Source organism: Sarcophilus harrisii, chromosome 1 (assembly GCF_902635505.1).
Source record: "Sarcophilus harrisii chromosome 1, mSarHar1.11, whole genome shotgun sequence".
Lineage (NCBI taxonomy): Eukaryota > Metazoa > Chordata > Mammalia > Dasyuromorphia > Dasyuridae > Sarcophilus > Sarcophilus harrisii.
Genome location: NC_045426.1, coordinates 667,209,367 through 667,230,412, shown reverse-complemented (window position 1 = coordinate 667,230,412; position 21,046 = coordinate 667,209,367). Strand labels below are relative to the sequence as shown.

At 43.7% G+C, this 21,046-nt stretch overlaps 2 protein-coding genes across 2 annotated transcripts in view; one reads left to right on the top strand and one right to left on the bottom strand.

Moving 5' to 3' along the window:
• The window catches only part of SUGP2 (SURP and G-patch domain containing 2), a 61,050-nt gene that overhangs the window by 26,266 nt on the left and 13,738 nt on the right, over positions 1–21,046 (bottom strand). The gene's annotated exons all lie outside the window — the stretch shown is intronic.
• Positions 5–18,797, top strand: ARMC6 (armadillo repeat containing 6). The gene is made up of 8 exons (XM_003760784.4): positions 5–66; positions 1,850–1,996; positions 7,112–7,194; positions 9,507–10,080; positions 11,085–11,230; positions 13,066–13,197; positions 13,705–13,842; positions 17,380–18,797. The coding sequence occupies exons 2-8, from the start codon at positions 1,879–1,881 to the stop codon at positions 17,590–17,592; spliced, it is 1,404 nt and encodes a 467-aa protein (XP_003760832.2). The 5' UTR covers positions 5–66; positions 1,850–1,878; the 3' UTR covers positions 17,593–18,797.

Below are 21,046 nucleotides of genomic sequence, written 5' to 3'. Positions count from 1 at the left end.
TGCTCCGCGCGTGGGTAGCTTCGTCCGTAGGAGCGCGCCGGCCGGGCGGGAGCTGTCATCTCGGAGGTGAGGGGAAGGGACGTGCGATCGAGTAGGGCAGGGAGGAGTCTTGGGCTCAGGGCCGGAATCGAGCCGCGCGTGAGCTGATCCCGGGAGGGGAAATCCCGTTGAGCTCGTCCGCTTTTCTCTGGTTTTTCCGTCGAGGCAGTGGGGGTGGGTGGAGTGGCCCTTTTGCAAGAGACCTTCTAGGAAAAGAACCCCAGACCCGGGAGGTGACCGAGCCACGTGGGGCATCACAGAAGCGACCTGGGCCGCGTTTTATAAACCTGGAGTATTCCCCTCCCCTCGTTCTTACAGATGAGGAAACACCCAGAGATTTAGTGACTTGACCGAGGTTTGAATTCTTAGCTCCTCGTTTTGTAAACGGGGAAAACTGAGGCGCAGAGAAGGGAGGTTCTGTTTGCAAATTGCTTAGCACAGTGCCCAGCACATAGTAGGCCCCTTAATATATGCTTGTCCCCTCCCTGCCTGTATTTACATTCTTGTTTATTCTTTGTGTGGTCTGCAAATGTACAAGGAAGAGGCACATCTCCATTCAATGGATTCGCACATTGTAATTTAACAGTCATTTGTCTATTTCTAAAAAGACAAAGCCTCGGGTCCAAGGCTCGGACTTGCTCTTCGGAAATCTGAAGAGAATTAAGATGTATTCCTTGACTTTGGAAGAGGCATGTACAAATGAAATAGGATATCCATATAGGACAAGATGATCTCTGTGGGCCTTATTAACTCTCTATGCAGATTATATTTTATATACATATATATGTATGTATGAATGTCCCACAGAGTGTTATGAGAACAGGTAAGGGAGAGAACTCTACCTGCTGGGAGAATTTAGGGAAGCTGGTAGCTTTGAGCTGTATAAATGGAAGTTATTCTTATGACTATGCTAAAGTTTTTTGTGCTAAACCCTGGGAAATACAAAGATAATAATGCCTCTCTTTGTATCATGTATAGAAATTACATCATTTGATTCTTACAGCAACCTTGTGAAATAGGCAAGGCATCCGTTGCTAGCCCCATTGTTAGCTGAGGTTGAGAAAAAATTAAGTGTCCACAGTTATGGAGTTGAACAGTGTGCAGACTTGGAGTCAGGAAGACTGGGCTACAAATCTCAACTTCAGTCATATAATTTCTCTATGCCTTAGTTTTCTTATCTATCAAAGGGAATATTTTTCTCCCTCTGGTTGCCCTCTGTCAGCTAAGGCTTGAGGTAACAAGCTGTAGAGCAGGCCCAGATCTGCATGGGAGAAAGAGTTTGTTTCTTCTTTGGAAGTTCTATCATTGAAAACAAAATTTAGTTGGTTTCCCCCCCTTCCCCCCAGCATAGTGTAATAAAAGTATCCGGAAAACCTCTCTTCCTCATGGAGCTGATGATTCTTAGATCAGAGTAGATAATGGATATAAAAGTTGTAAATCTTGTAAGATCACAGGATCCTGTCTTTGGACCAGGAAAGGACCTTAGAGGTCATTTTCTCAATTACATGATTGCTCTCGATCACACAAGTCAAGTCCATAAGCACTTATGTGCCAGGCACACATGTAATAACAAATTTTTTTTGGTTTTGCACAGACTCAAGTATGAGAGGTATATCCCAGCGTCACTGAGCATGCTGCATAGTAAAGGGTTCTAGCTGTGAAGGGTGGCAGTTGGGTTGTGTTGCAGGCAATTTTAATACAAACTATTGAGACCTGATAGGGTCTCTAATGTGGTCCAAAGAGGCCTACCTTTTACCATGTTGTTTTATTGCTTTACTCAGTCATCCAGAGGTTTGTATTGAACTTTTAGCTCTAGGGACTGGAATTGTTGAAGTCAACATGGCGAAACGCATCAGCCAGGAGACCTTTGATGACGTGGTACAAGAAAATATCACAGAGTTTGACATGGACCCTGAAGAGGCTGTGAAAGAAGCTGTTCAGCAATTTGAATCTCAAGGTAGTGTCTAGCTCTTCTTGTGGATGGCTCTGAGTCTAGACCAGGCTGCTGTGGATGCCTGTCCCAGGTGTCAGGTGGCCTCCCTGATACAATGAGTACAGCTGGTATTATGAGGTCCATGCATCTTGGGGTGGGATGGGAAGCAAACCATCTATGTGCCTGCTCCAGAGGTTCCTTTCAGTATCAGTTTATCTTCCAAGGCACAAAGAATCCAAACTTCTGGAGAACTCATCCTTTGGGTTCAGATATGGGATCTAACCTATCAATCATCAGTTAAGTGCCAGGCAGGCACTGGGTACAAAAAGATAAAATGAAAGCAGTCTGCTCTCCCTGAAGGAGCTTCCATTACATCAAGAGAAACAATACTTAAGATTAAATGGATACATAAAATAAACATGAGCTCATTTCAGAGGAAGGGCATTGGCAGCTAGCAGAAAAAGGAGATTAGGAAAAGTCCAATGCTATGGTAGTGGTTGAACTTTGAAGGAAATGATAGTCTTTATTTGGCAGGAGGGGAAGGAATGAATTTCAGATCTGAGAAATGACCAGAGCCTGGAGTCAGTAAATGAAAGATGGAATGTCTCAGATAAGGAAGAACAAAAAAACAAGCTTGGCTGGACCAGAGACTGCAGAAGGGAGAGTCATGTAATGACATGGGGCATTTTAAATGGGATGAACAGATGTATTTTTAGGGAATCTTAGAGGCAATGTGGAGGTGAAGGGGTTTATGGAGGAGGGCAGTGATGTGGTGAGAGCTGCACTTTAAGAAAATCATTCTAGCTACACTCAGAAGGATGGATTGGAGGGCAGAAGTGGGCAGAGAACTCAGGAGGCTAATGGGAGGATGGTGGGGAAGAATGCTGAAGGTTTAGTGTTGGGCATCATTTGTTTGAGCCCAGAGAAGGGAAGAGTGTTGTAGAGGCCAAGAAGCCCAGGTCATCATGGGTGCTCAGCTCTGTTTAGAAACATCTAGTGAATGATTGCATATGCATATCAGGGGCTCATGAGGGAGACTGGGAGGAATGAGATATCAGTGCATAGAGATGATCATCTAAGATGTTGATTGTCGATGAAGTTACCAAATAAGACATGAAGAAGGAAAGAAGGCCACAAAACCTTGGGGACCATTGCAGACAGAGGTGAATGATGAGCCTGAAAATCAGAGTGAAAAGTGTTCACAAAGGAGGGAGAAAAACCACAAAAGAATCAGCATCTTCAAGAGTAAATAGGATTCAGGATGAAATGATGCTCAGCAGTCTATTGTTGAGGGACGAGGAAGGGGGACTGGGGAGGATGAGGATTGAAAGGACAGCCTTTAAGAGATGACTGGCAAAGCAGTCTCACTTGAGTGATGAGTTCAGAAACCAGATTCAAAGAAAGGAAATGGAGTTGGTGTAATTTTTTTTAAGGGTTAGGCAGTAGTTTAAGGGAATGGTAGGGTCCAGTGAAGATTTTCAGGCTAGCAGAGACTTGAACATATTTGTAAATAACAAAAAACTAGTTGATGAAGAGATTAAAGGTGGAGGAAGAGGTAAATGTGGGAGCAATCTCTAGAGGTGATATGCATGTAGAAAGATTGGCCTTGGTGAGGAAAAGGGACCCATCTTCATCAGAGACTGTGGTAAAGGATGAAAGAATAGAGGAATTGTCATGGGCTATTAAGATGTTAAGAAGGGAAAAGAAGAGTCTCATGGTGAATAGTTTCTCTTTTCTGGGGAAGCAGGAAGCTAGGAGCATCTAAAAGTGGCCATGGGAAACAGACTGTGAAGACCTAAAGGGGCCTTGAAAGTCAAGAGTGTTCAATTTTATTCTTTCAAAAAAAAAAAAAAAAACAAACCTAAAAAAAACCCCAAACCAACCCACAGGCATTAGAAGGGAAGTGAGTGGTCCATAGGACCAGGAATGGACTCTTACCGCTGTTCGCTGCTCCTCATTTTCCCAAGGCTTCAATCCCTCAGCCCAGGGCTGTTCTTAGGTCATTATTACCTGACTTCACTTGAGTATCCCCTTCATTTCTGGAGACAGAATTTTCCTTGTTTTGGGACATCTTCTATAGTCCAAGAGAGAGAGCCTTTGCTACAGAATCATAATCATAATAGCTTATATTCTTGAGATATATTAATATATAATAATATAATTATATAATATCGTATTTGATCTTCTATGCCCAAAGAGGACCACCTTGGAGTGAGGAAAAGGAAAACTCTTTGAGTTTCTATTCTGAGTTTAAAAACATGACTTAGGCAAACCAGTTACACCAGGAAACTCAGACAGTAGCCCCTCTTGCCCCATTCCCTTAACTAATCCTCCAGTATAAGCTCTCGTTATCAGCTACCCAGAACAGAGATATTAAACTTATTCCCACAGAAGCAAATTAAAATGCAATTGAGAAATGTTTAATAAATCAGTAAAAATACAGTATATCACAGGTAATGTTAATTTGTGATTTTCTAAGGTGGTATGCTGTGATCTGTATCTATTTCAAGTTTGACACCACTGGCCTAGATTATTGCAGGAGCCTCTTAGTAACATTTTTTACATCTACTTTCTTCCCCCTCCAATCCATCCTATCACTTGCTGAATTATTTTTCTTATGGATAAATCTGGTCATAGCATTCCTTTTCTCAGACAACTTCCCCACTTAAAACAATGATGCCACAAGGCATTGTGGAACAGCAGGAAATGTTAAGTCAGACCTGCCACTCTCTTATTCACAAATTCTGAATTCTTTTATCCGATCATCATTTTTCTCTGAACCTAACAGCCTCTAATCCTGTTGTTCTTTGTCCTAACAATGGTCTCCAATCCCTTAACTCCTCACTTCTTTCCTGGGTCATCACCCTGCTCCTGACTACACTCTCTCCTCTCTTCTCTATCTTGATGTCTTCATGAATCAATTTATCTTTACCCTAAAAAAATCCATGTCATATTGCCAAGCCCCTCCCCTGGACAGCTCCTACTTTCTACCTTCCATTTCCTTTTCTCCTTGTTACATTTGTCATTTGGGAGCTGGAGGAAATTATGAAATTGCTACATGAGCCTACTGCAAGTGTGCCATCTTAATCTCTAATCTCATCGGGGCTCTCACCAATGCATGGCATCCCAATCCCATCCTTTACTGCAGCTGTTCCAAACTTTTTCCCTCAAGCTTCCCATAGTTCCCCTGTTCCCTTATCCTATCAACTAAGGACCTTGCTTCATAAATAAATGAAAACATGGAGATGATTCACCAAGAGTTATTCTTTTTTTCCCTTTCTTGTCATGTACCATTCAGACATCTCATCTTAAGAGGTGGCTCTTCTTACCCAGACCAGTTCTTTTACATGTATCCTGCATCCATTTCATCCTGCCCTCAACTTTCTCCTCCTCTTTACTGTGAACCTCTTTGAGAAAGTTCCTTATACTTGGGGACTCAGCTTCTGCCTCTTTTTTAAGCTCTCTGCAGTCTGGTTTCTGACCTCATCATGCAACCTCCAGTGCTACCAGTAATCTAATGGCCTTTTCTCAGTCCTGGTCCTCCTTAATCTCAGTGCAGAATTTAACATTTTTAATCACCTCTTTCTGGATGCTCACCTCTAGGATCTCATGATATTCTTGTTTCCTGGGTTTTGTCTGGTTGACTGCCACTTCTCAGTGTTTTTTACTGGTTCTTCATTGAAATCATACCTTGGGAATCCCCCAAGGAAAAGAATCTCGAGTCTTCTTTACTATTTTTATTATTTCACTTATCTTATTAGCTTGCTAAGGTCCAATGATTATCTCTATGGTGATGATTCACCTACACACACACAATGATAGTCTCCTATGCTTTAGTCACAAGTCTCCAGTTGCCACTTGGACATCTCAAAGTATTTGCAGATGTTTTCTGCCTTACCTGTGGTCCATAGCCATCTCAAGTGCAACATGTCCAAAACAGAACACATCGTCTTTTCCCCAAAACTTGCCTCTCTTCTGAATGGCACCTCCATCCTCCCAGGTTCTTCAAACTCTCAAGCTAGGTGTCATCCTTGACTCCTTTCTCACCCCACATACCAAATCCACTGCTCAGTCTTGGGTGTTTCTGCTTTTACATTTCTTATATACTTCCCCTTCTCTCCACTGCTTCTGCCACTACCCTCTTGCAGGTCTCATTATCTTTCACCAGATAATTGCTTTAATCTGCTTCAAGTCTCCTTCCCTTTAGTCAATCTCCTACTGGGCTGTCAAGGTAATTTTTCTAAAGGATAAGAGTGATTGTTCACCTGCTGCTCAAGGAGCTTCAGTGGCTCTCCATTACCTCCCCATTACCTCCAGAATTATATAAAGTTCTCTGTGTAGTATCTTCATATTCTGGCTTCTTCCTACCATTCTAGTCTTCTCACACTTTACTTTTCTCTAGGCACTTGTAGTTCCTAGAACATGAATCTCTTATCTCCAATATCAGGGATTTTTTTACTTGTTGGCCCCATGCCTGGAATGCTCCCATTTTAACTTCCTTCACTTCCTTCAAGACTAAACAGAAAGTCTGCCTTCTGTGAAAAAACTTTTTCAGCCCCCCCCCCAATTGGTACTGCCTTCCCCCCCTTCTATCTTCTTTGCATCTAGTGATTTTCATGTTATCTCCCTTACTGGATTGTGAGATCTTTGAGAGGAGGGATTTTGCCTTTCTTTATATTCCTAGAACTTATTCCAGTGCCTCATACGTAGTAAGTGCTTGTGGTCTGGCTTACTACCGATCTGTTGTTGGAATGCCCTTAGCCTATCTTCTCTTAGTGAATTTTTCCTCAACTGCTTAAGTCTATCTCAAATGCCTGGTTCTCCAGAAAGCCTTCTCTAATTTGTACCTGCCTCAGAAAGTGATACCCTCCACCCTCACCTTTAAACTGTGAATCCTTCTTTTAAAAAATTTCTTCTGCATCTTTTTGAACTATTTGTCACTTAATATGATGTGTTGTGATTATCTCTATTTGTGATCTGTTTCCCTAACTAGCTGCTAAGCCATATAATGACTAATACTTTATTTAATATCTCTCCTCGGGCCTGAAGAAAGAGACATTTAATGAATGTTGGAATTGAATTGTAAGTACATAAAGCTCATTTCTCTCCCCTTTGTGTTTCTTCCCCTCTCTTCTGTAGGGGTTGATCTGACCAACATTGTAAAAACAAGACCCAAAGCATCTGCTTGTGGTGACCAAGGACCAAAACATAAAATTTTGCAGGTAAGAGTCAATGGACGGGTGCAGGAAATGATGATATCTTTGCCAGCTTTTAGCAGTTTGCAGTAATGTTAGTAGATTTCTTATGGTCTCGGAGAATGCTGAGTAGCGTAGGTATTAAATTCCTGGGTTGTATTGTGCACCATGCTTTCCAGGAGAACTGGAATTGAGAATTCACAGGAGCCAGCCTCGTCAGGACATAGCCAAAGAACGAAATTGTGCCCTTCCATTTTTTGCCTTTTATGCCTTTTAGATTTGCATCATATTGGTTTCTGAATACATCCCCCATTCCTCTTTCCAGCAAACCTTCCCTTGTAACAAAAAATTGAAAAAAAGGAAAAAAAACAGTTCAGCAAAATCAACATATGGAGCATCTCTGACAGTATATGCAGTATTCCAAAGCTATATTCTCCAACTCTGCAGTGGAGGAAGGGAAGTACATTTTCTCAGCTCTCCTCTGGAAACAAATTGGATCATTTTCACTTCGTGATACTCAGTTACGTTTTATTGTTTCTTCCACTGACATTGTAGCCTTGTGTACTGTGGTTTTCCTGGTTCTGTTTTCTTCACTCTTATCAATTCATGTAAATCTTCTGTGTTTTTCTGAATTCTTCATATTTAACATTTTTTAGCATAGCAGAACTTCATTGCATTCATATAGCACAGTTTATTTAGCTATCCCCCTGATCCTGTGCTTTTTAAAGGCGTATAAATGAAGTGGTAAGTTTTTGCAAATAGAGGAATTATGCATACTTGTTAGAAGGATTTTTTCCTTTAATGGGAGGTAGTAGAAGGGAGAGAAAAAATATTTTTATTAACTGACCCTCCCCCTTTTTCCCAAAGTTTAAAAAAATGATCCTCAAGAGGAAGGTAGTTAATATTGCTGACCTAGAAATTCTAAATATCTAAAGCCCATGGCCTGGCATTCAAGAACTTCCACAATATAGAATCAACTTGTCTTTTTCTTTAGCTCATACTTCTTCCCACATCTTGTGCTTCAGCCAAACTAGTTTCCTCCCTCCAAGCCTTTGCTCACATAGTTCCCTATGCCTGAAATGTGTTTCCTCCCATCTCTTCAAAACATCATCTAAACACTACTTCTTTTGTAAAGCTTTCCACGATTCTGCAATTGTAAGTGATCTGACAACTGAGCAAACATTTTTGGGCTAACTAAGCAATTGTGTAAGGGGACAAGGCATTGAGTGGTCTTTTTCTTGGCTTTTCCAAAGTATCTAAGCTAGACCTGGACACACTGAGTAGGTATCCAGTAAAGCCTTGAACTTTCTTGCATTTTCTCTGGCAGAGGAAGAGAGGTCTGTGTACCCACATTGTGGATGTAGTAGAGCTGCCCTGCTTGGCTGCTTCATCTTGTTCCTGGGGTAGAGGGACAGGCCAAGCTCTCCCCTTGTTCCGCCACACCCTGATGATCCCGAGTCCTTTCAATGGGCAGTAGGAGATGGGGCTTGGCCAGTGCCTTCCCCCTGGAGCTGTGGAATATAAATCCACTTTCTCTTCATTCATCTATCTCTAGCATTCCTGAGTATGTTTCTAGTCAGAAGATTTGTAGATTTTGGTGAGTTCTTTATTCCTGTTTGAATCAGCAGTTGGAAGTAAACATTAATATCTGCTGGAATGTTTTTTGGGAAAAAAACTGGCAAACGGACTCACATTTCTAGGCATCTGGGTGGGGCATCCAATGCCTCTCTGAGCTTGTTCTTTTCATATTTCTGGCCTTGGGGAAGACTAAGAAGTGCCAAAGCCATTTGAGCAGAGAGGTTCCTTGGGCCTCAAAGGCCTCCTTTTTCCATAAAGTTGCTGAGTGAGAAGTTAAGGTCACTTCGGGTCTAATAGCACATTGTTTGCCTCTCAATGTACATTGGATTTAGTAAGATTTGTGACTGACCCTAGGACACACCCGAGGGATTTCTGCATCTCAGCCCTGAGCACATTGCCTTGTACAGGCACCTGTTCTTGGAGGAATTGATCTGGGCAAAATTTCCTTTGCATGTATAGTAACAAATCAAATATGGAAGAATGAAAATTGCTTTAGGTTATTCTAGTCTTTGATTTTAGAAAACCTTCCTTAAATGCCTATTCTTTGCCAGCCATGGGCGTAGGTGCTAAGGAATCTTCTGCCTTCATGGGATGTGTCTTCTAACGGAGGATTGTGGGATTAATTTATGCAAGCAAGCAAACACAGTGCCCATAAAAAATAGTACAAAGTAATTCTGTGGGGCATAAATGCCAGGGGATCTGGATCCTGAATGGAGAAGGCTGTAACACTGTGTCCACTTGTTTCTCCTTGTGTCTCATAGACCCTGGATGCTCTCCAGAAGTCTATTGACTCTGCAGCCCCTCAAGAGGTGGCAGAACACCTAGTGAGCTTCAGTGAGCAGTGCCGGGGGCAGCTCGCCAGCCGCTACCTGGCTGCACAGAAGGGTGCATATGCTGTTGTGTTCTCAGCCTGCCAGCGAGCCGTGACGGAAGAGCAGGGCTTCTTGGTAAAAGCCCTGAATGCCCTGGCTGCCCTGACTGAGGGCCAGCCAGACCTGCTTGATCCCCGGGGGCTGCAGTTACTAGTGGCCACGCTGAAGGAGCACTTGGGAGTGGCTGAGGTGGCGTGCTCTGGGCTGCGCTGCATTCGGTGTGTCTGCCTCAAGCACGAGCAAAACCGGCAGAGCCTGGTGAGGGCGGGCATCTTGCCTCTGCTGACCAGGGCCATTGAGAAGCACAGCGGCAGAGCCAATGTGGTCAAGGAGGCCTGCTCCGCTCTGAGAGTCATGACATTTGACGATGACATCCGAGTGCCCTTCGGCCACGCTCACGACCACGCCAAGATGATAGTGCAAGAGAACAAAGGCTTAAAGGTTCTCATAGAAGCAGCCAAAGGTAGGAGACAGTTTGCTTCTTGGTGTCAGTAACGGGGCAGCTAGCTGGCACAGGGCATAGAGCGCTGGCCCAGGATTCAGGAAGACTGAATTCCACTCTAGCCTCAGACCCTCACTAGCTGTGTGACTCTGAGCAAGTCACTTCATCCTCTTTGCCTCGATTTCTTCATCTGTAAAATGAACTGGAAAAGGAAATAGCTAACCCCTCCAGTATCTCTGCCAAGAAAACCCCAAAAGGGGTCACAGAGAGTCAGACCACAAGAAATCAGTAAATCTCTACCTTACTGTAGAAATCAATCATGGAAGCCCCTGGGTTTGGGCAAATGCTGAAGCCCCCAGGTAAATAGTGCCTCTCCTGACTGGCCCTTTTTTTTTTTTTTTTTTTTTTTTTTGCAGAGCCAGGGCATGCGAGCATCCCACGGAGAGAGCTAGGCTCCAGAGCTACCTTCCTGCCACAGCTCTGTGGGAACAGGCCCATTCCTCCTTTTCCTGAAATGAGTTGTGTGGTTCTCCATGCTTCTTTCCTGTGGCAATCAAACAAGAGAGAACAAATTAGTTCTCTCTGAATGGGACCGTGGAATTGTGGGAGGAAGCTGAAGGCTCATCCAGTATCAGTTAGTTTGCTGTAGGAAAACAGACTTCAGAGATTGCCCTATGGCAAGTATTTTAATAGCTTTAGCCACAGTTATGAGAAATAGGCATAGAGGCTGACCCCTGGTTAGCCTGAGTGGGAGAATGCCTTTTTCATAATTGAATTAAGGCACTAATTAGAAATCCATTCATGGGGCTGAGTGGGGGGTGGGTGGGAAATTGGTGGTTCATTAGAAAGGACCCTGGGAAAGAGGAACTTTTGCTTTTCCTGAAGAGCACCTGCCCCTTGCAATCCTAGGCCAAGGCCACACTCCCTCAGTTTAGGAGTAGACTGCTTGGAACAGTCTTTGTTCTGAGCACAGAAGCATTCATTCTTGTTTCCTCCTCCCCTTACGGGGTTTGTACCTCTGACAGCATTCCTGGACAACCCTGCTCTTCTCGGTGAGCTTTGTGGTACTTTGTCGCGCCTGGCAGTTCGGAATGAATTCTGTCAGGAGATCGTCGATCTAGGGGGCCTCAACATCATGGTGACTCTTCTGGCTGACTGCATTGATCATCAGGTAAGTGGCCTCTTCCAAGGGTCAGGGTGATCTCTTGGGGGCCTTGCAGGTTTTGTCTGTCTGGTCTTGGAAGTTTGAACAAGGAGAGGGATTGTCACATAGTGCAGGAGAGCTGGCTGAGTAACCCTGGGCAGGGAGGTCATTAGGATCCCAGGTAACTAAGAATGTCCTTGCAGAGAAAGGGAAGACCAGCCTGGGCACTGGGAGTTTCCTCATTTTGGATTCCCTGTACTAATGATGTCAAGGGCCAGTTCTTGTCCTATATTACAAGTGGGGCAAAAGGTATGATCTCATCACAGCCCTGGGGAATGATGGGAAAGGTGTGAAGAGAAATGAGAACCATCTACAAAGAACACATCAGGTTCAGATTCCAAGACATGTGAAATAAAGTGAGGTTTGAGGGTCTGAACTATTTAAGGAACATCTCTACTTCTTTTCCATGTCAATCATAATGATAACAGAGACAAAAAATAAAAATAATAATTCACCCAAAGACTACATTCTGGGCAGCAACATGTTATAAAGCAGTCCTCCTTTACAGGGAGCCTGTTGTACTGTTCAGAATTTTTCTGTCATTTACTGCTCCCAAGGGAAGGCCAGGTGAGAAGTCAGGAGCAGGAGTGAACTCTACCTTGTAACCCCTTCTAGTGATCCAGACTGAAACCAGCTCACTAAATCATCCCCAGTTTAGAAGAGTTCCTTCACGTGCTGTTGCTATGGCCATGGTCCTGGGATTATGATTGCCACAACTCCATTGAAGTCCAGCTATGGACCTTCAGACAAGGACCTTCTGGATACCCAAGTTCCTTTGTAAAAGAGAGAACTGTTTCATGGCACTGCTAACCACACAAGGCCATTGTGTTCTGTAAGCCCTAAATCAAAAGGGAGTAATCAAATCCCTATAGTTTCAGGGTTTAGCCTGCTAAAATCAGTATGGAGTTTTAGACTGAGAAAGATGATGGTTCCAAATCTGCCTCTACCATACACCGCCTTGTGGGTGTGAGCAAATTGCTGAACCTAGGAAAATCTCTTGTTACTGGTTTGCATTGGTGGAAGAAATGCCTTCACTAAGAGTTCATCTATACCAATGAAGTCACAGGTTCCCCATATTTCTCCCAATTCTCTTTTCTAACAGACATTGGAGGGAATTGGAAAACTCTTGTGGTGTGACATGGCTTGTCCACTGTAGGAGAGAAGAGATAAAGGGGACACAAAAACAAAAGATAGTACCCAATCATATTTTCTCCAAAAATGCCTCTGAATTCTTATAGGCCATGGTAACAGAGATAGCTCTGGGAAGTCCTAACAAGCAAACTCAGGTCTCAAAGAGCTCATGGCTAGACAGTCAGCCACCAGAGGCCCTGGTGGCTGGAATCACAGCACCTTTTAGTTATCTCCTCTGTACAATGAGATGATTCTCAGTAACTATTGAGATCCCTTTCATGTCTAGACCTGCCCTTTACGCAGAGGGAGTTTCAATAACTCTAGAAGACTCTTGACCAAGGCAATCTGCTCTGGTAGAAGGAGCATCTACAGCAGTGCTATAATGAAATATTCTGAAAAGTCCCTGAGTTGTAAGCCCAACTCTGCCATTGACTAACACTGGGATCTTGAACATTTCTTTTGCTGTTCTGGGCCTCAGTCTCATCTGTAAAATGGCTACAAAGACAGTAGGTACCAAGGTGGGATTGGTAATTCATTAAATATATAGGTTTCTCAGATCAAGAGCATCAAAATAGTTTCTGGGACTGAATTTAACCACTGTGCTTTGGCAGCCACCTTGAACCACAGGTCTTTCTCCCTTCTGCCATGTTCATTTTTATGGCCACAAATAGGAGCTGGTACGGCAGGTGCTGAGTGCTCTCCGAGCCATTGCTGGCAACGATGATGTAAAGGATGCCATTGTCAGTGCAGGTGGAACAGACTTCATTGTGATGGCGATGACCCGGCATCTCTCCAGTCCCCAGGTACCAGCCATGACACTGAGCTCTCTATCCCAGCTTCATGGGGTTTTTTCAGTTCTTAGATAGCCTAAATTTGACCTGGATAGTTCCAGAGAAGGAACATTATATGTAAATGGCCCATTGAATAAATCTTAGTCCCTGGGTCTTACCTATACCTTGTCTCCCTAGCTCGAGGTCTCTGAGGCATGAAGCTAAATCCCCTGGGATCAGGATGCAAAAGCTAGGAGTTGGAAGGAGAGCATAAGAATAGCTGACAGAAAAGGCCTGAGTGCCATTGTGCTGGGGTGGGCAGAATGCAGAGCTTGGAATCTGAAGACCTAGGTCAGAATCCATCCTTCATCTGTCAGATGGAGAGAGAACAATCCTGGTCCTCCCTTCCTCACTGGGATGTTGAGAGAGCTAAAAGCAAGTCTACATTTCCCAGGATTTGTGTGTGTGTGTGTTTCCATTGGTCTTTTTGTGTAGCTCAATGAAACACTGACTACTTTGTTCTCTGCCTAATCCTTGCAGATCTGTGAACAAAGCTGTGCAGCCTTGTGCATGCTGGCCCTGCGCAAGCCAGACAATAGTCGGGTGATTGTTGAGGGTGGGGGGCCCTTGGCAGCCCTGCAGGCCATGAAGACCCATCCGAATGAAGTCGGTGTACAGGTAGGCACTGGCTCCTATTCCCACATACTCTGGTGGGTTACTCATGAGGTTTTGCGGGAAGAGGAACAATGATTGTTTCTTTCTCTTTCTGTGAAACTGTAGGAGTGGGCTCAGCCCCTTTTTGCTTAAGATAATGATATACCTGACCTGAAAATACTACTACCATATGTAGGGAAGGGAATCTCCCATCTCCAAGCTGACTTCCCCTTTCTATACCCACACTGCTCCCCACAGACAGAGAAATGTGGCGGCAGAGAGGTAGAGTCTAGTGATCTCTGGCAGGGACCAAGTTTCTTAATCTGCACAGTAATAGAGCTTTGTCTTGCCAGACCCACCCCAGGCTCCATGATGTCAACACTGGTGGTCCAAAGTCTTGTGTCCACTTCACTGTGGCCTAGACTTAGCTCAGGATTCAGATCCCTCTGGCGTTCTGTTGCTCAGCTGTAGGCTCGCTTCTGCCTAATAGAGCCACATGGTCAGCTCAGAGTCTGCCTCCTGAGACCAGGACAGACACAGGTGCCTGCCAAGCTCCCATTCAAGTCTACTAGCGTTTGGTTGGGATCTGGAATTTCACTGGTGGTTGGAACTTCTGGTATGAAAGTCGCACCACCAGTGCAGATCAGCAGCATGTCTGTAGGAGAACAACGTGAGCTGCTTGAGGTCACAGAACAAGAATGTACAAGGGGTGGGCCTAGAGTTCACAATCAGCCCTCTGACCTCATCAGAGCTTCTCCACAACTCTCACCGTTTCATGTCAGAGTCCTGTCTTTAGCTGCCCTGAGGAAGCTTGTGATCATGGAGGCATAAAAAGATAGAATGGTAGTTGTATAAAGGAAGATCTAGGACAAATTGTTGGGTGAGATGGAGGGGAGAGAGCTGGGGAGGAGGTACGAGGTCCCTGAGCAAAGCTGAGTAAAAGGGCTCCAAGTTGACAGAGATGGAGGCTGGGGATAGCAGTGGGGAAGTAAACAATGACTCATATAGTTTGGGTGTATGGGGTGGGGAGGCGGGTGAGACAAGTTGGAGATGTAGATTAGAGCCAGCTTCTGCAGGGCCCCAGATGCTAGGCCAGGAGGCCTGCCTTTGTCTAGTAGCTGCCAAGGAAGAGCTCCTGAGGGGGTGGGGGTGGAGGGTTGGTTTGGTTTTGAAATGGGAATGATGTGAGTAGAGCAAGATTAATTGGAGAAAGGAAGCATTAGAATCAAAAAAGCTGCCTCTCTTGTCCCTGGGGTAAAGGGACAGAGCAGCGGAGAACCTTATCCCGGGGCCAAGGACAGTTAGGCCCCAGCCTGTTTTATGGGGTCACTATCACTGTCTAGGACACCAGTGCTTTTCACTTTTCCAGACCAGAACAATGAACTCGGCTCATAAGAGTAAATGCAAGTAGGGATAGAGGTAAAGTCCTACACTTTGACCAAAATATCAAAGGAACCACGTGTAGGCAGTTGAGTTCCTGTGAAAACTCCCATGGTTTAGGATGCTTTCAGAGAGGCCCAGTGCCTAGAGGGAATGAGATGAAAACTCAGCTGTGTCTCTACCCTGGCCAGACTCCTCTGGAAGCTTGGGGCTACTCCTTGGGAGGGCCATTGATCAGCTAGAGCTCAGCCAGAAGAGAGTAACTAACCAGAATGGTGAGAAGACAGAAAGCTTCTCCAAGAGAGGAAGCTTGGGAGAGGGAAGAGGCCATGATGGTCTTAGGAAATACTGAATAGGCTTTTGTGAGCATACTTATACTTGCTCCTGCTAGCCCCAGAGAGCAGCCCTAGAAGCAATTCAGAGAAATATTAGGTGGGAGATGACTGTAGGTTTTTGGCCCAGTACTTAGGAATAAAACTTCTAATAATGTTTTAGAATTGTCTGAAAGGTACAGGAAAGGAAAGAATTTGGCACTGAAAATTAAATTAACATATCTGTGCTTTAAAAAAAAATAAAGCAATTTTAAAGATGAATGTGATATTTAAAAAAAAAAGGAATTGTTTAAAAGTTGAATAAACTGCCTTATAAGTTATGGATGGATGAGTTAAATGCTTAATTTATGCCAAGCACTAAGGGCTAAGTACTAAGGATACGAAGAGAAGAAGAGAGCTCTTGGTGAGCTCACACTAACTGGGGAGACACATGAAAGAGAGAGTGCGCAGCCACCACTGGGTCAATGGCAAAGCCCAGGGTTTCTTGAAGGCCACATGACAAGAGACAGGGCTCAGAAGACCACAGGAGACAGCCGCAAAGCAGAGGCTGCAGTACTGCTTGTTAGGCTTATTGCAGGAGGCTGTCCTGGTCAAGCCTAGGTAGACTCTCTCCCACCCCTTTCTTTTATAACTCCTCAAAATATTTTTCTTCTGCATCTCAGGTTCTTTTGGAACCCCAAGCACTCCTCAAGCAGGCAGACTCCTACTTTAGCACAGAGTGGCTCAAACATTTGCAGGGGTCTCTGAGCACTAACCCGTCCACCCTAATGCCAGAAGGCAGTCAACCAGGATTGAGGACTGACCTAGTTCTATCTGAGCAAGGAGTTGGGATCTTGTCTTTGAGTTAGCTCTTTTCTAGCTCCAAAATGGAATTATTCTAATAGGCTCTAGGCTCATCATTGGTGTGAGTCCTCTTAGTAATTTTTAAAAAAATAAGAAACATTACCTTGCTTCACAAAGCTCCTTTGTTATATCAGTGTTACAAGATCATGGATATAAGAGTCAGTAAAATGTTTCAGAAATCATTTAGAAGCTCTGAAGATATCTCTCTTAGAATCATGGAAGATAAGAGCTGATAAAAAGCTTAGCGATCATCTAGTCTGATCTTCTCTTCCAATGCACTCCTATACCTTTCATAGAGAGCACAAAGCCAATATAAGTGGCAGGACTGGGGTTAAATCCACTTTTCAGGGGCTTTGGGCCAGTGCTGCTTCTCAGAGGTGACCTCTTCTCTGACCTCGGATGGTGTTCAGGTAGAGACTTCCCTGGTCTGAGTAGAAGAGTGCCTGCAGCCTAAGTCATGACCTCTGAACTTGGAGAGGGGGGCCCGGGACTGGCATAAAATAGGGACAAAGGTACATTTCCCTTCTTGAGTGGAGGCAGAGAAACCCAAGCACAGAATGTTTCATTCACTGCCAGCCTTGATCACTCTGCATAAGGTCTATTTGTGGTTGCTGTCTTATAAGGGTGACAGTAATGTAATAAAGTGAGAGGAAACAGGGAGAGAGCACCCTGACTTTCCCAGCAGTGGCCTGCTCATGCCTTTCACACCCTCTTCTTTACCTGTTGGAAATTCTACCTGTCCTTCTTGATCCAGGTGGAATAAATCCACCTCTTCTATGAAACCTTTCAAGATGTCTCACCCATCCTTACCCAAAGTCATACCTGATGTTTTATAACTCATGTGCTTATTAATATCTGATTTGTCTTAGATAGCAGTGGCAATGAGACTGATGCTTAGAGAAATGGATGAGAATAAATGGACTAAGCTTTTCCTTCCCATTTTCCTCCTCTCCTATTTTTTGACTTTTTTTTGCTTTCTTGTAATAACTTTTCGCTCTTTCCCCAGAAACAAGCTTGTCTGCTGATCCGTAACCTCGTATCCCGCACTCAGGCCTTCTCCCAACCCATCCTGGACATGGGAGCAGAGAGGCTCATCATGGAAGCCCGAGCCACACATCGGGAATGTGATGATGTGGCCAAGGCTGCCCTGCGAGACCTGGGCTGTAAGGTGGAGCTTCGGGAGCTCTGGACAGGAGAAAAGGGAGACCTGACTCTCTGAGGCCCTCCTCTCCCAGCAGACTTCAGGAACATTCCACACCCCAACTGGGCCCACAGAAGGAAGCGGCTCAGCTGGGAACTTTGGGCTTCTTGAGCTATTGGGGTACAGTGCTGCTCAGAGGCCTCATGGAAAAAGCTATCGCCTTTCAAGGCCCAGAAGGAAAGTTCTCTACCTCTCCTCCTGAGGGAACATGCCCTCTATGTAGCCTTGGTACCACCTCTGTCTGTCCTGTGTGCTTCTGAGGGCCAAAGTTGGAAGAGATTGGTTTGGATACAACAGGCCCCCTTCCTCCTGGAGTGATTTTAGCCATTGTCTTGTTCACTTTAATATGAAAGTCTTAGTGGCCATGTCTGTCTTTTATCATCCTTAGGCCAAGATGCATGTTCCTGTGAAGGTGGAACAGCCAGAGTCACTGAGTCAGGCCATCAGGGCCTTCTTATCACTCTGACTGAAGTGCTTCTCAGATACTGAAGGCTAAACATTAAACCCATTCATTCTCTTAACAGTTTACAATCATCCCTTGGTGAATCAGTTCACCTCCTGGCTGCTCGCTTCAGCAGTCACTTACCCCTAATCACATCACCAATTTTGCCCTGCCAACCCTCGGCCTTGGATCCCTTCCTCCATCCTCTGTCTTGCTGGGGAATATCATAAAACTGTGTTGACTATAAATTTATGTTACATAATCTTACTTAAAGGCTGCCTTTGTTGTTCCTCAAACGAGACACTCCAGGCATTTTTCTCTGGCTGTCTTTTTATGCATGGAATGCTCTCTCCTCATCTCTAGCTAATGGAAGCTCATTTAAGTCCCAATTAAAAAAAAAGTCCCATCTTTTATTGGAAGCCTTCCCCAGCTTTTGTTAATTCTGGTGCCTTCCCTCTGTAAATTATTTCCTCTTTATCTCACATAGAGCCTGTTTGTACCTACTTATTTGCTTGTCATCATCTTTGTTAGCTTGTGAGCTCTTTTAGGGGCAGGGATTGTCGTGGTGTCAGGGGTATATCATAGGTGCTTAATAAATGTTAATTGACTGTCAAGGGTGACTATTGGCTATGTCCTATGTCCCAAGCTTGGAAATGCCAGGTAGCTTGTGATAGCAGCCCCCGTAAAAGGTGCTAGATTTATCCAATCATTTTTTTGATGAAGCATTTGGGATTAAGTGACTTGCTCAGGATGAAACGAACTAGTGAGTGGCAAGTGTCTTAGCCCACATTTGAACTCAAGTCCTTCTCACTTGTGAGTCAGTGCTGTATCCACTGCACTGCCGACCTGCCCCATTGGCTTAATCCTCTTATAGCACTATTTTAAGTTCTAAAGATGCTTTGCTGGCTTTCCTCTCCTGGCCCTAGCTCTCCTGCCTTCCCACCCACCACCTATACTTAATGTTCTACTCTATATAATGGCATATATATAATATAATATATAATAAATCTAAATAATCTATATAATGGCATGGAAAACAGAAGACAACTCATTTGTGAAAGTTCCAAAGCTTGGTACTTTTTTTTAATCACTAAGCAATTTTTTTTTTTCAAATTCAACTGTCAAATTGGTCTAAAGGAGTTTGATTCACAGAACAAACAAAAGTATATAATAAGTTATATAGAAAAGTGGCAAGGTAGCTAGGTGCCATTGTGGATAGAGTTCTGGGAGTGGAGTCAGGAAAGTCTGAGTCCAAATCCAATCTTGACTGTGTGACCTGGGCAATTCACTTAACTCCTATCTGCCTCAGTTTCCCCAAATGCAAAATGGAGATCATAACAGCACCCATTTTTCAGGGTTGTTATAAGGATCAAATGAGATGTTTATAATGTGCTTAGTATGGGGCACACAGTAAACATTGACAAATGTTTGTCTTCCCCTCCTCCCCATCTCAACAAAAACAGTACTTCCTGTTCACTTTCATTTTAATTTGTAGTAGTAGTAAGGCAAAGGGAGACCAGATAGTATCTGGCATTACAGAATCTCAGTCACATAATCCAGGGCTTCTTAAACTTTTTCCACTCATGACCTCTTTTTGTCCAAGAAATTATTTCATGACCCCAGTATATAGATATATAAAATAGTTATACAAATCAAACATTTACTGATAGTAAATTATAATTATGAGGAGATACCATATGGGGTCACAATCCACAATTGAAGAAGCTGAGACATAATCTAACCTTGATTTGACACAGGAATATTCTCTACAACATCTCTGACACATGGTTCTCCAGCTTGAATACTGCTGGTGACAAAGAGCTTACTACTGCCAGAGACAGTTCCTTCTACCTTGAGACAGAACTAGCTGCCTAAAAGATCCAGATACCCACAAGTCCCAAAAGCAGTATTTTTTTTAAGGAGAAGAGTCTCCAGAGTAAGGCACATAAGCCATTTTATAAGGATGAGGGGCCAAACAATTACGGATTACACCTAGCCTTTTAAGCTAGCCAAAGGCCAGATACTCAAACATGGCTTCATTACCCTTTTATTAGGCTCCCTCCAGATTCTGTCCAACCCTTTCACTGGAATTTTCATACCATAATGAACAAACTTCCCTTCATCCTGGACCTCTTTATTTCATGCTCTTTACATCAGTTTTTGCTGAAAACTGAATCCCTTTATGTCAGTGAATCACCATTAAACACCTCCAGGACTGGCTGAACCACACTCCTCCAAATCCATCTCCCCTAGACACACACTTACAAACAGTTCCTAGCGAGAAACTCCTCGTTCACATTATCACTTCTTTGTCACTAGACTCCCTTTATCTCCTTCAGCCAACTTCACCTTCTTCAAAGTCCACTTTAATTCAAATTCGCCATTTCACCAAAAGTACTTCAGTTTCAGTATACCAAAACCCAGGACATTCTATCTCTCAAAACAATTAATACTTGATTCACTATTTTTCCCTCTATAACGCTTGTGATGATGCCAGATGATTATCATCTCTGTAGAGATGGGATACTCTCTCTTTCACAAAGAACAGGAAGAGTGATCAGATATAAAATTGAACTTCTGTTAATACAGGTATGTTTTTTAATAATAGCTTTTCATTTTCAAAATATATGCCAAGATAATTTTCAATATTCGCCCTTGCAAAAACACAAGGTTCCAAATTTTTCCCTCTTTTCTCCCACCCTCTCCCCTAGACATCAAGTAATCGAATACATGTTAAACATGTATAATTCTTCTATACATATTTCCACATTTATCATGCTGCACAAGAAAAATCAGATCAAAAAGAAAAAAAAGATGAGAAAAAAAAACAAAAAGCAAGCAAACAACAACAAAGGTAAAAATATTAAGCTTAAGGGCAGCTAGTTGGCGCAGTGGATAGAGCACCAGCCCTGAAGTCAGGAGGACTTGAGTTCAAATCTAATCTCAGACATTTAACACTTCCTAGATGTGTGACCCTGGGCAAGTCACTTAACCTTAATTACCTCAGCCAAACAAAACAAAACAAAACAA

Coding starts and splice junctions, on each gene's coding strand:
- ARMC6 (XM_003760784.4), top strand. CDS start 1,879: ATGGCGAAACGCATCAGCCAGGAGACCTTTGATGACGTGGTACAAGAA. Junction 10,081..11,084: donor TCTCATAGAAGCAGCCAAAG/GTAGGAGACAGT, acceptor TACCTCTGACAG/CATTCCTGGACAACCCTGCT. Junction 13,198..13,704: donor GGCATCTCTCCAGTCCCCAG/GTACCAGCCATG, acceptor TAATCCTTGCAG/ATCTGTGAACAAAGCTGTGC.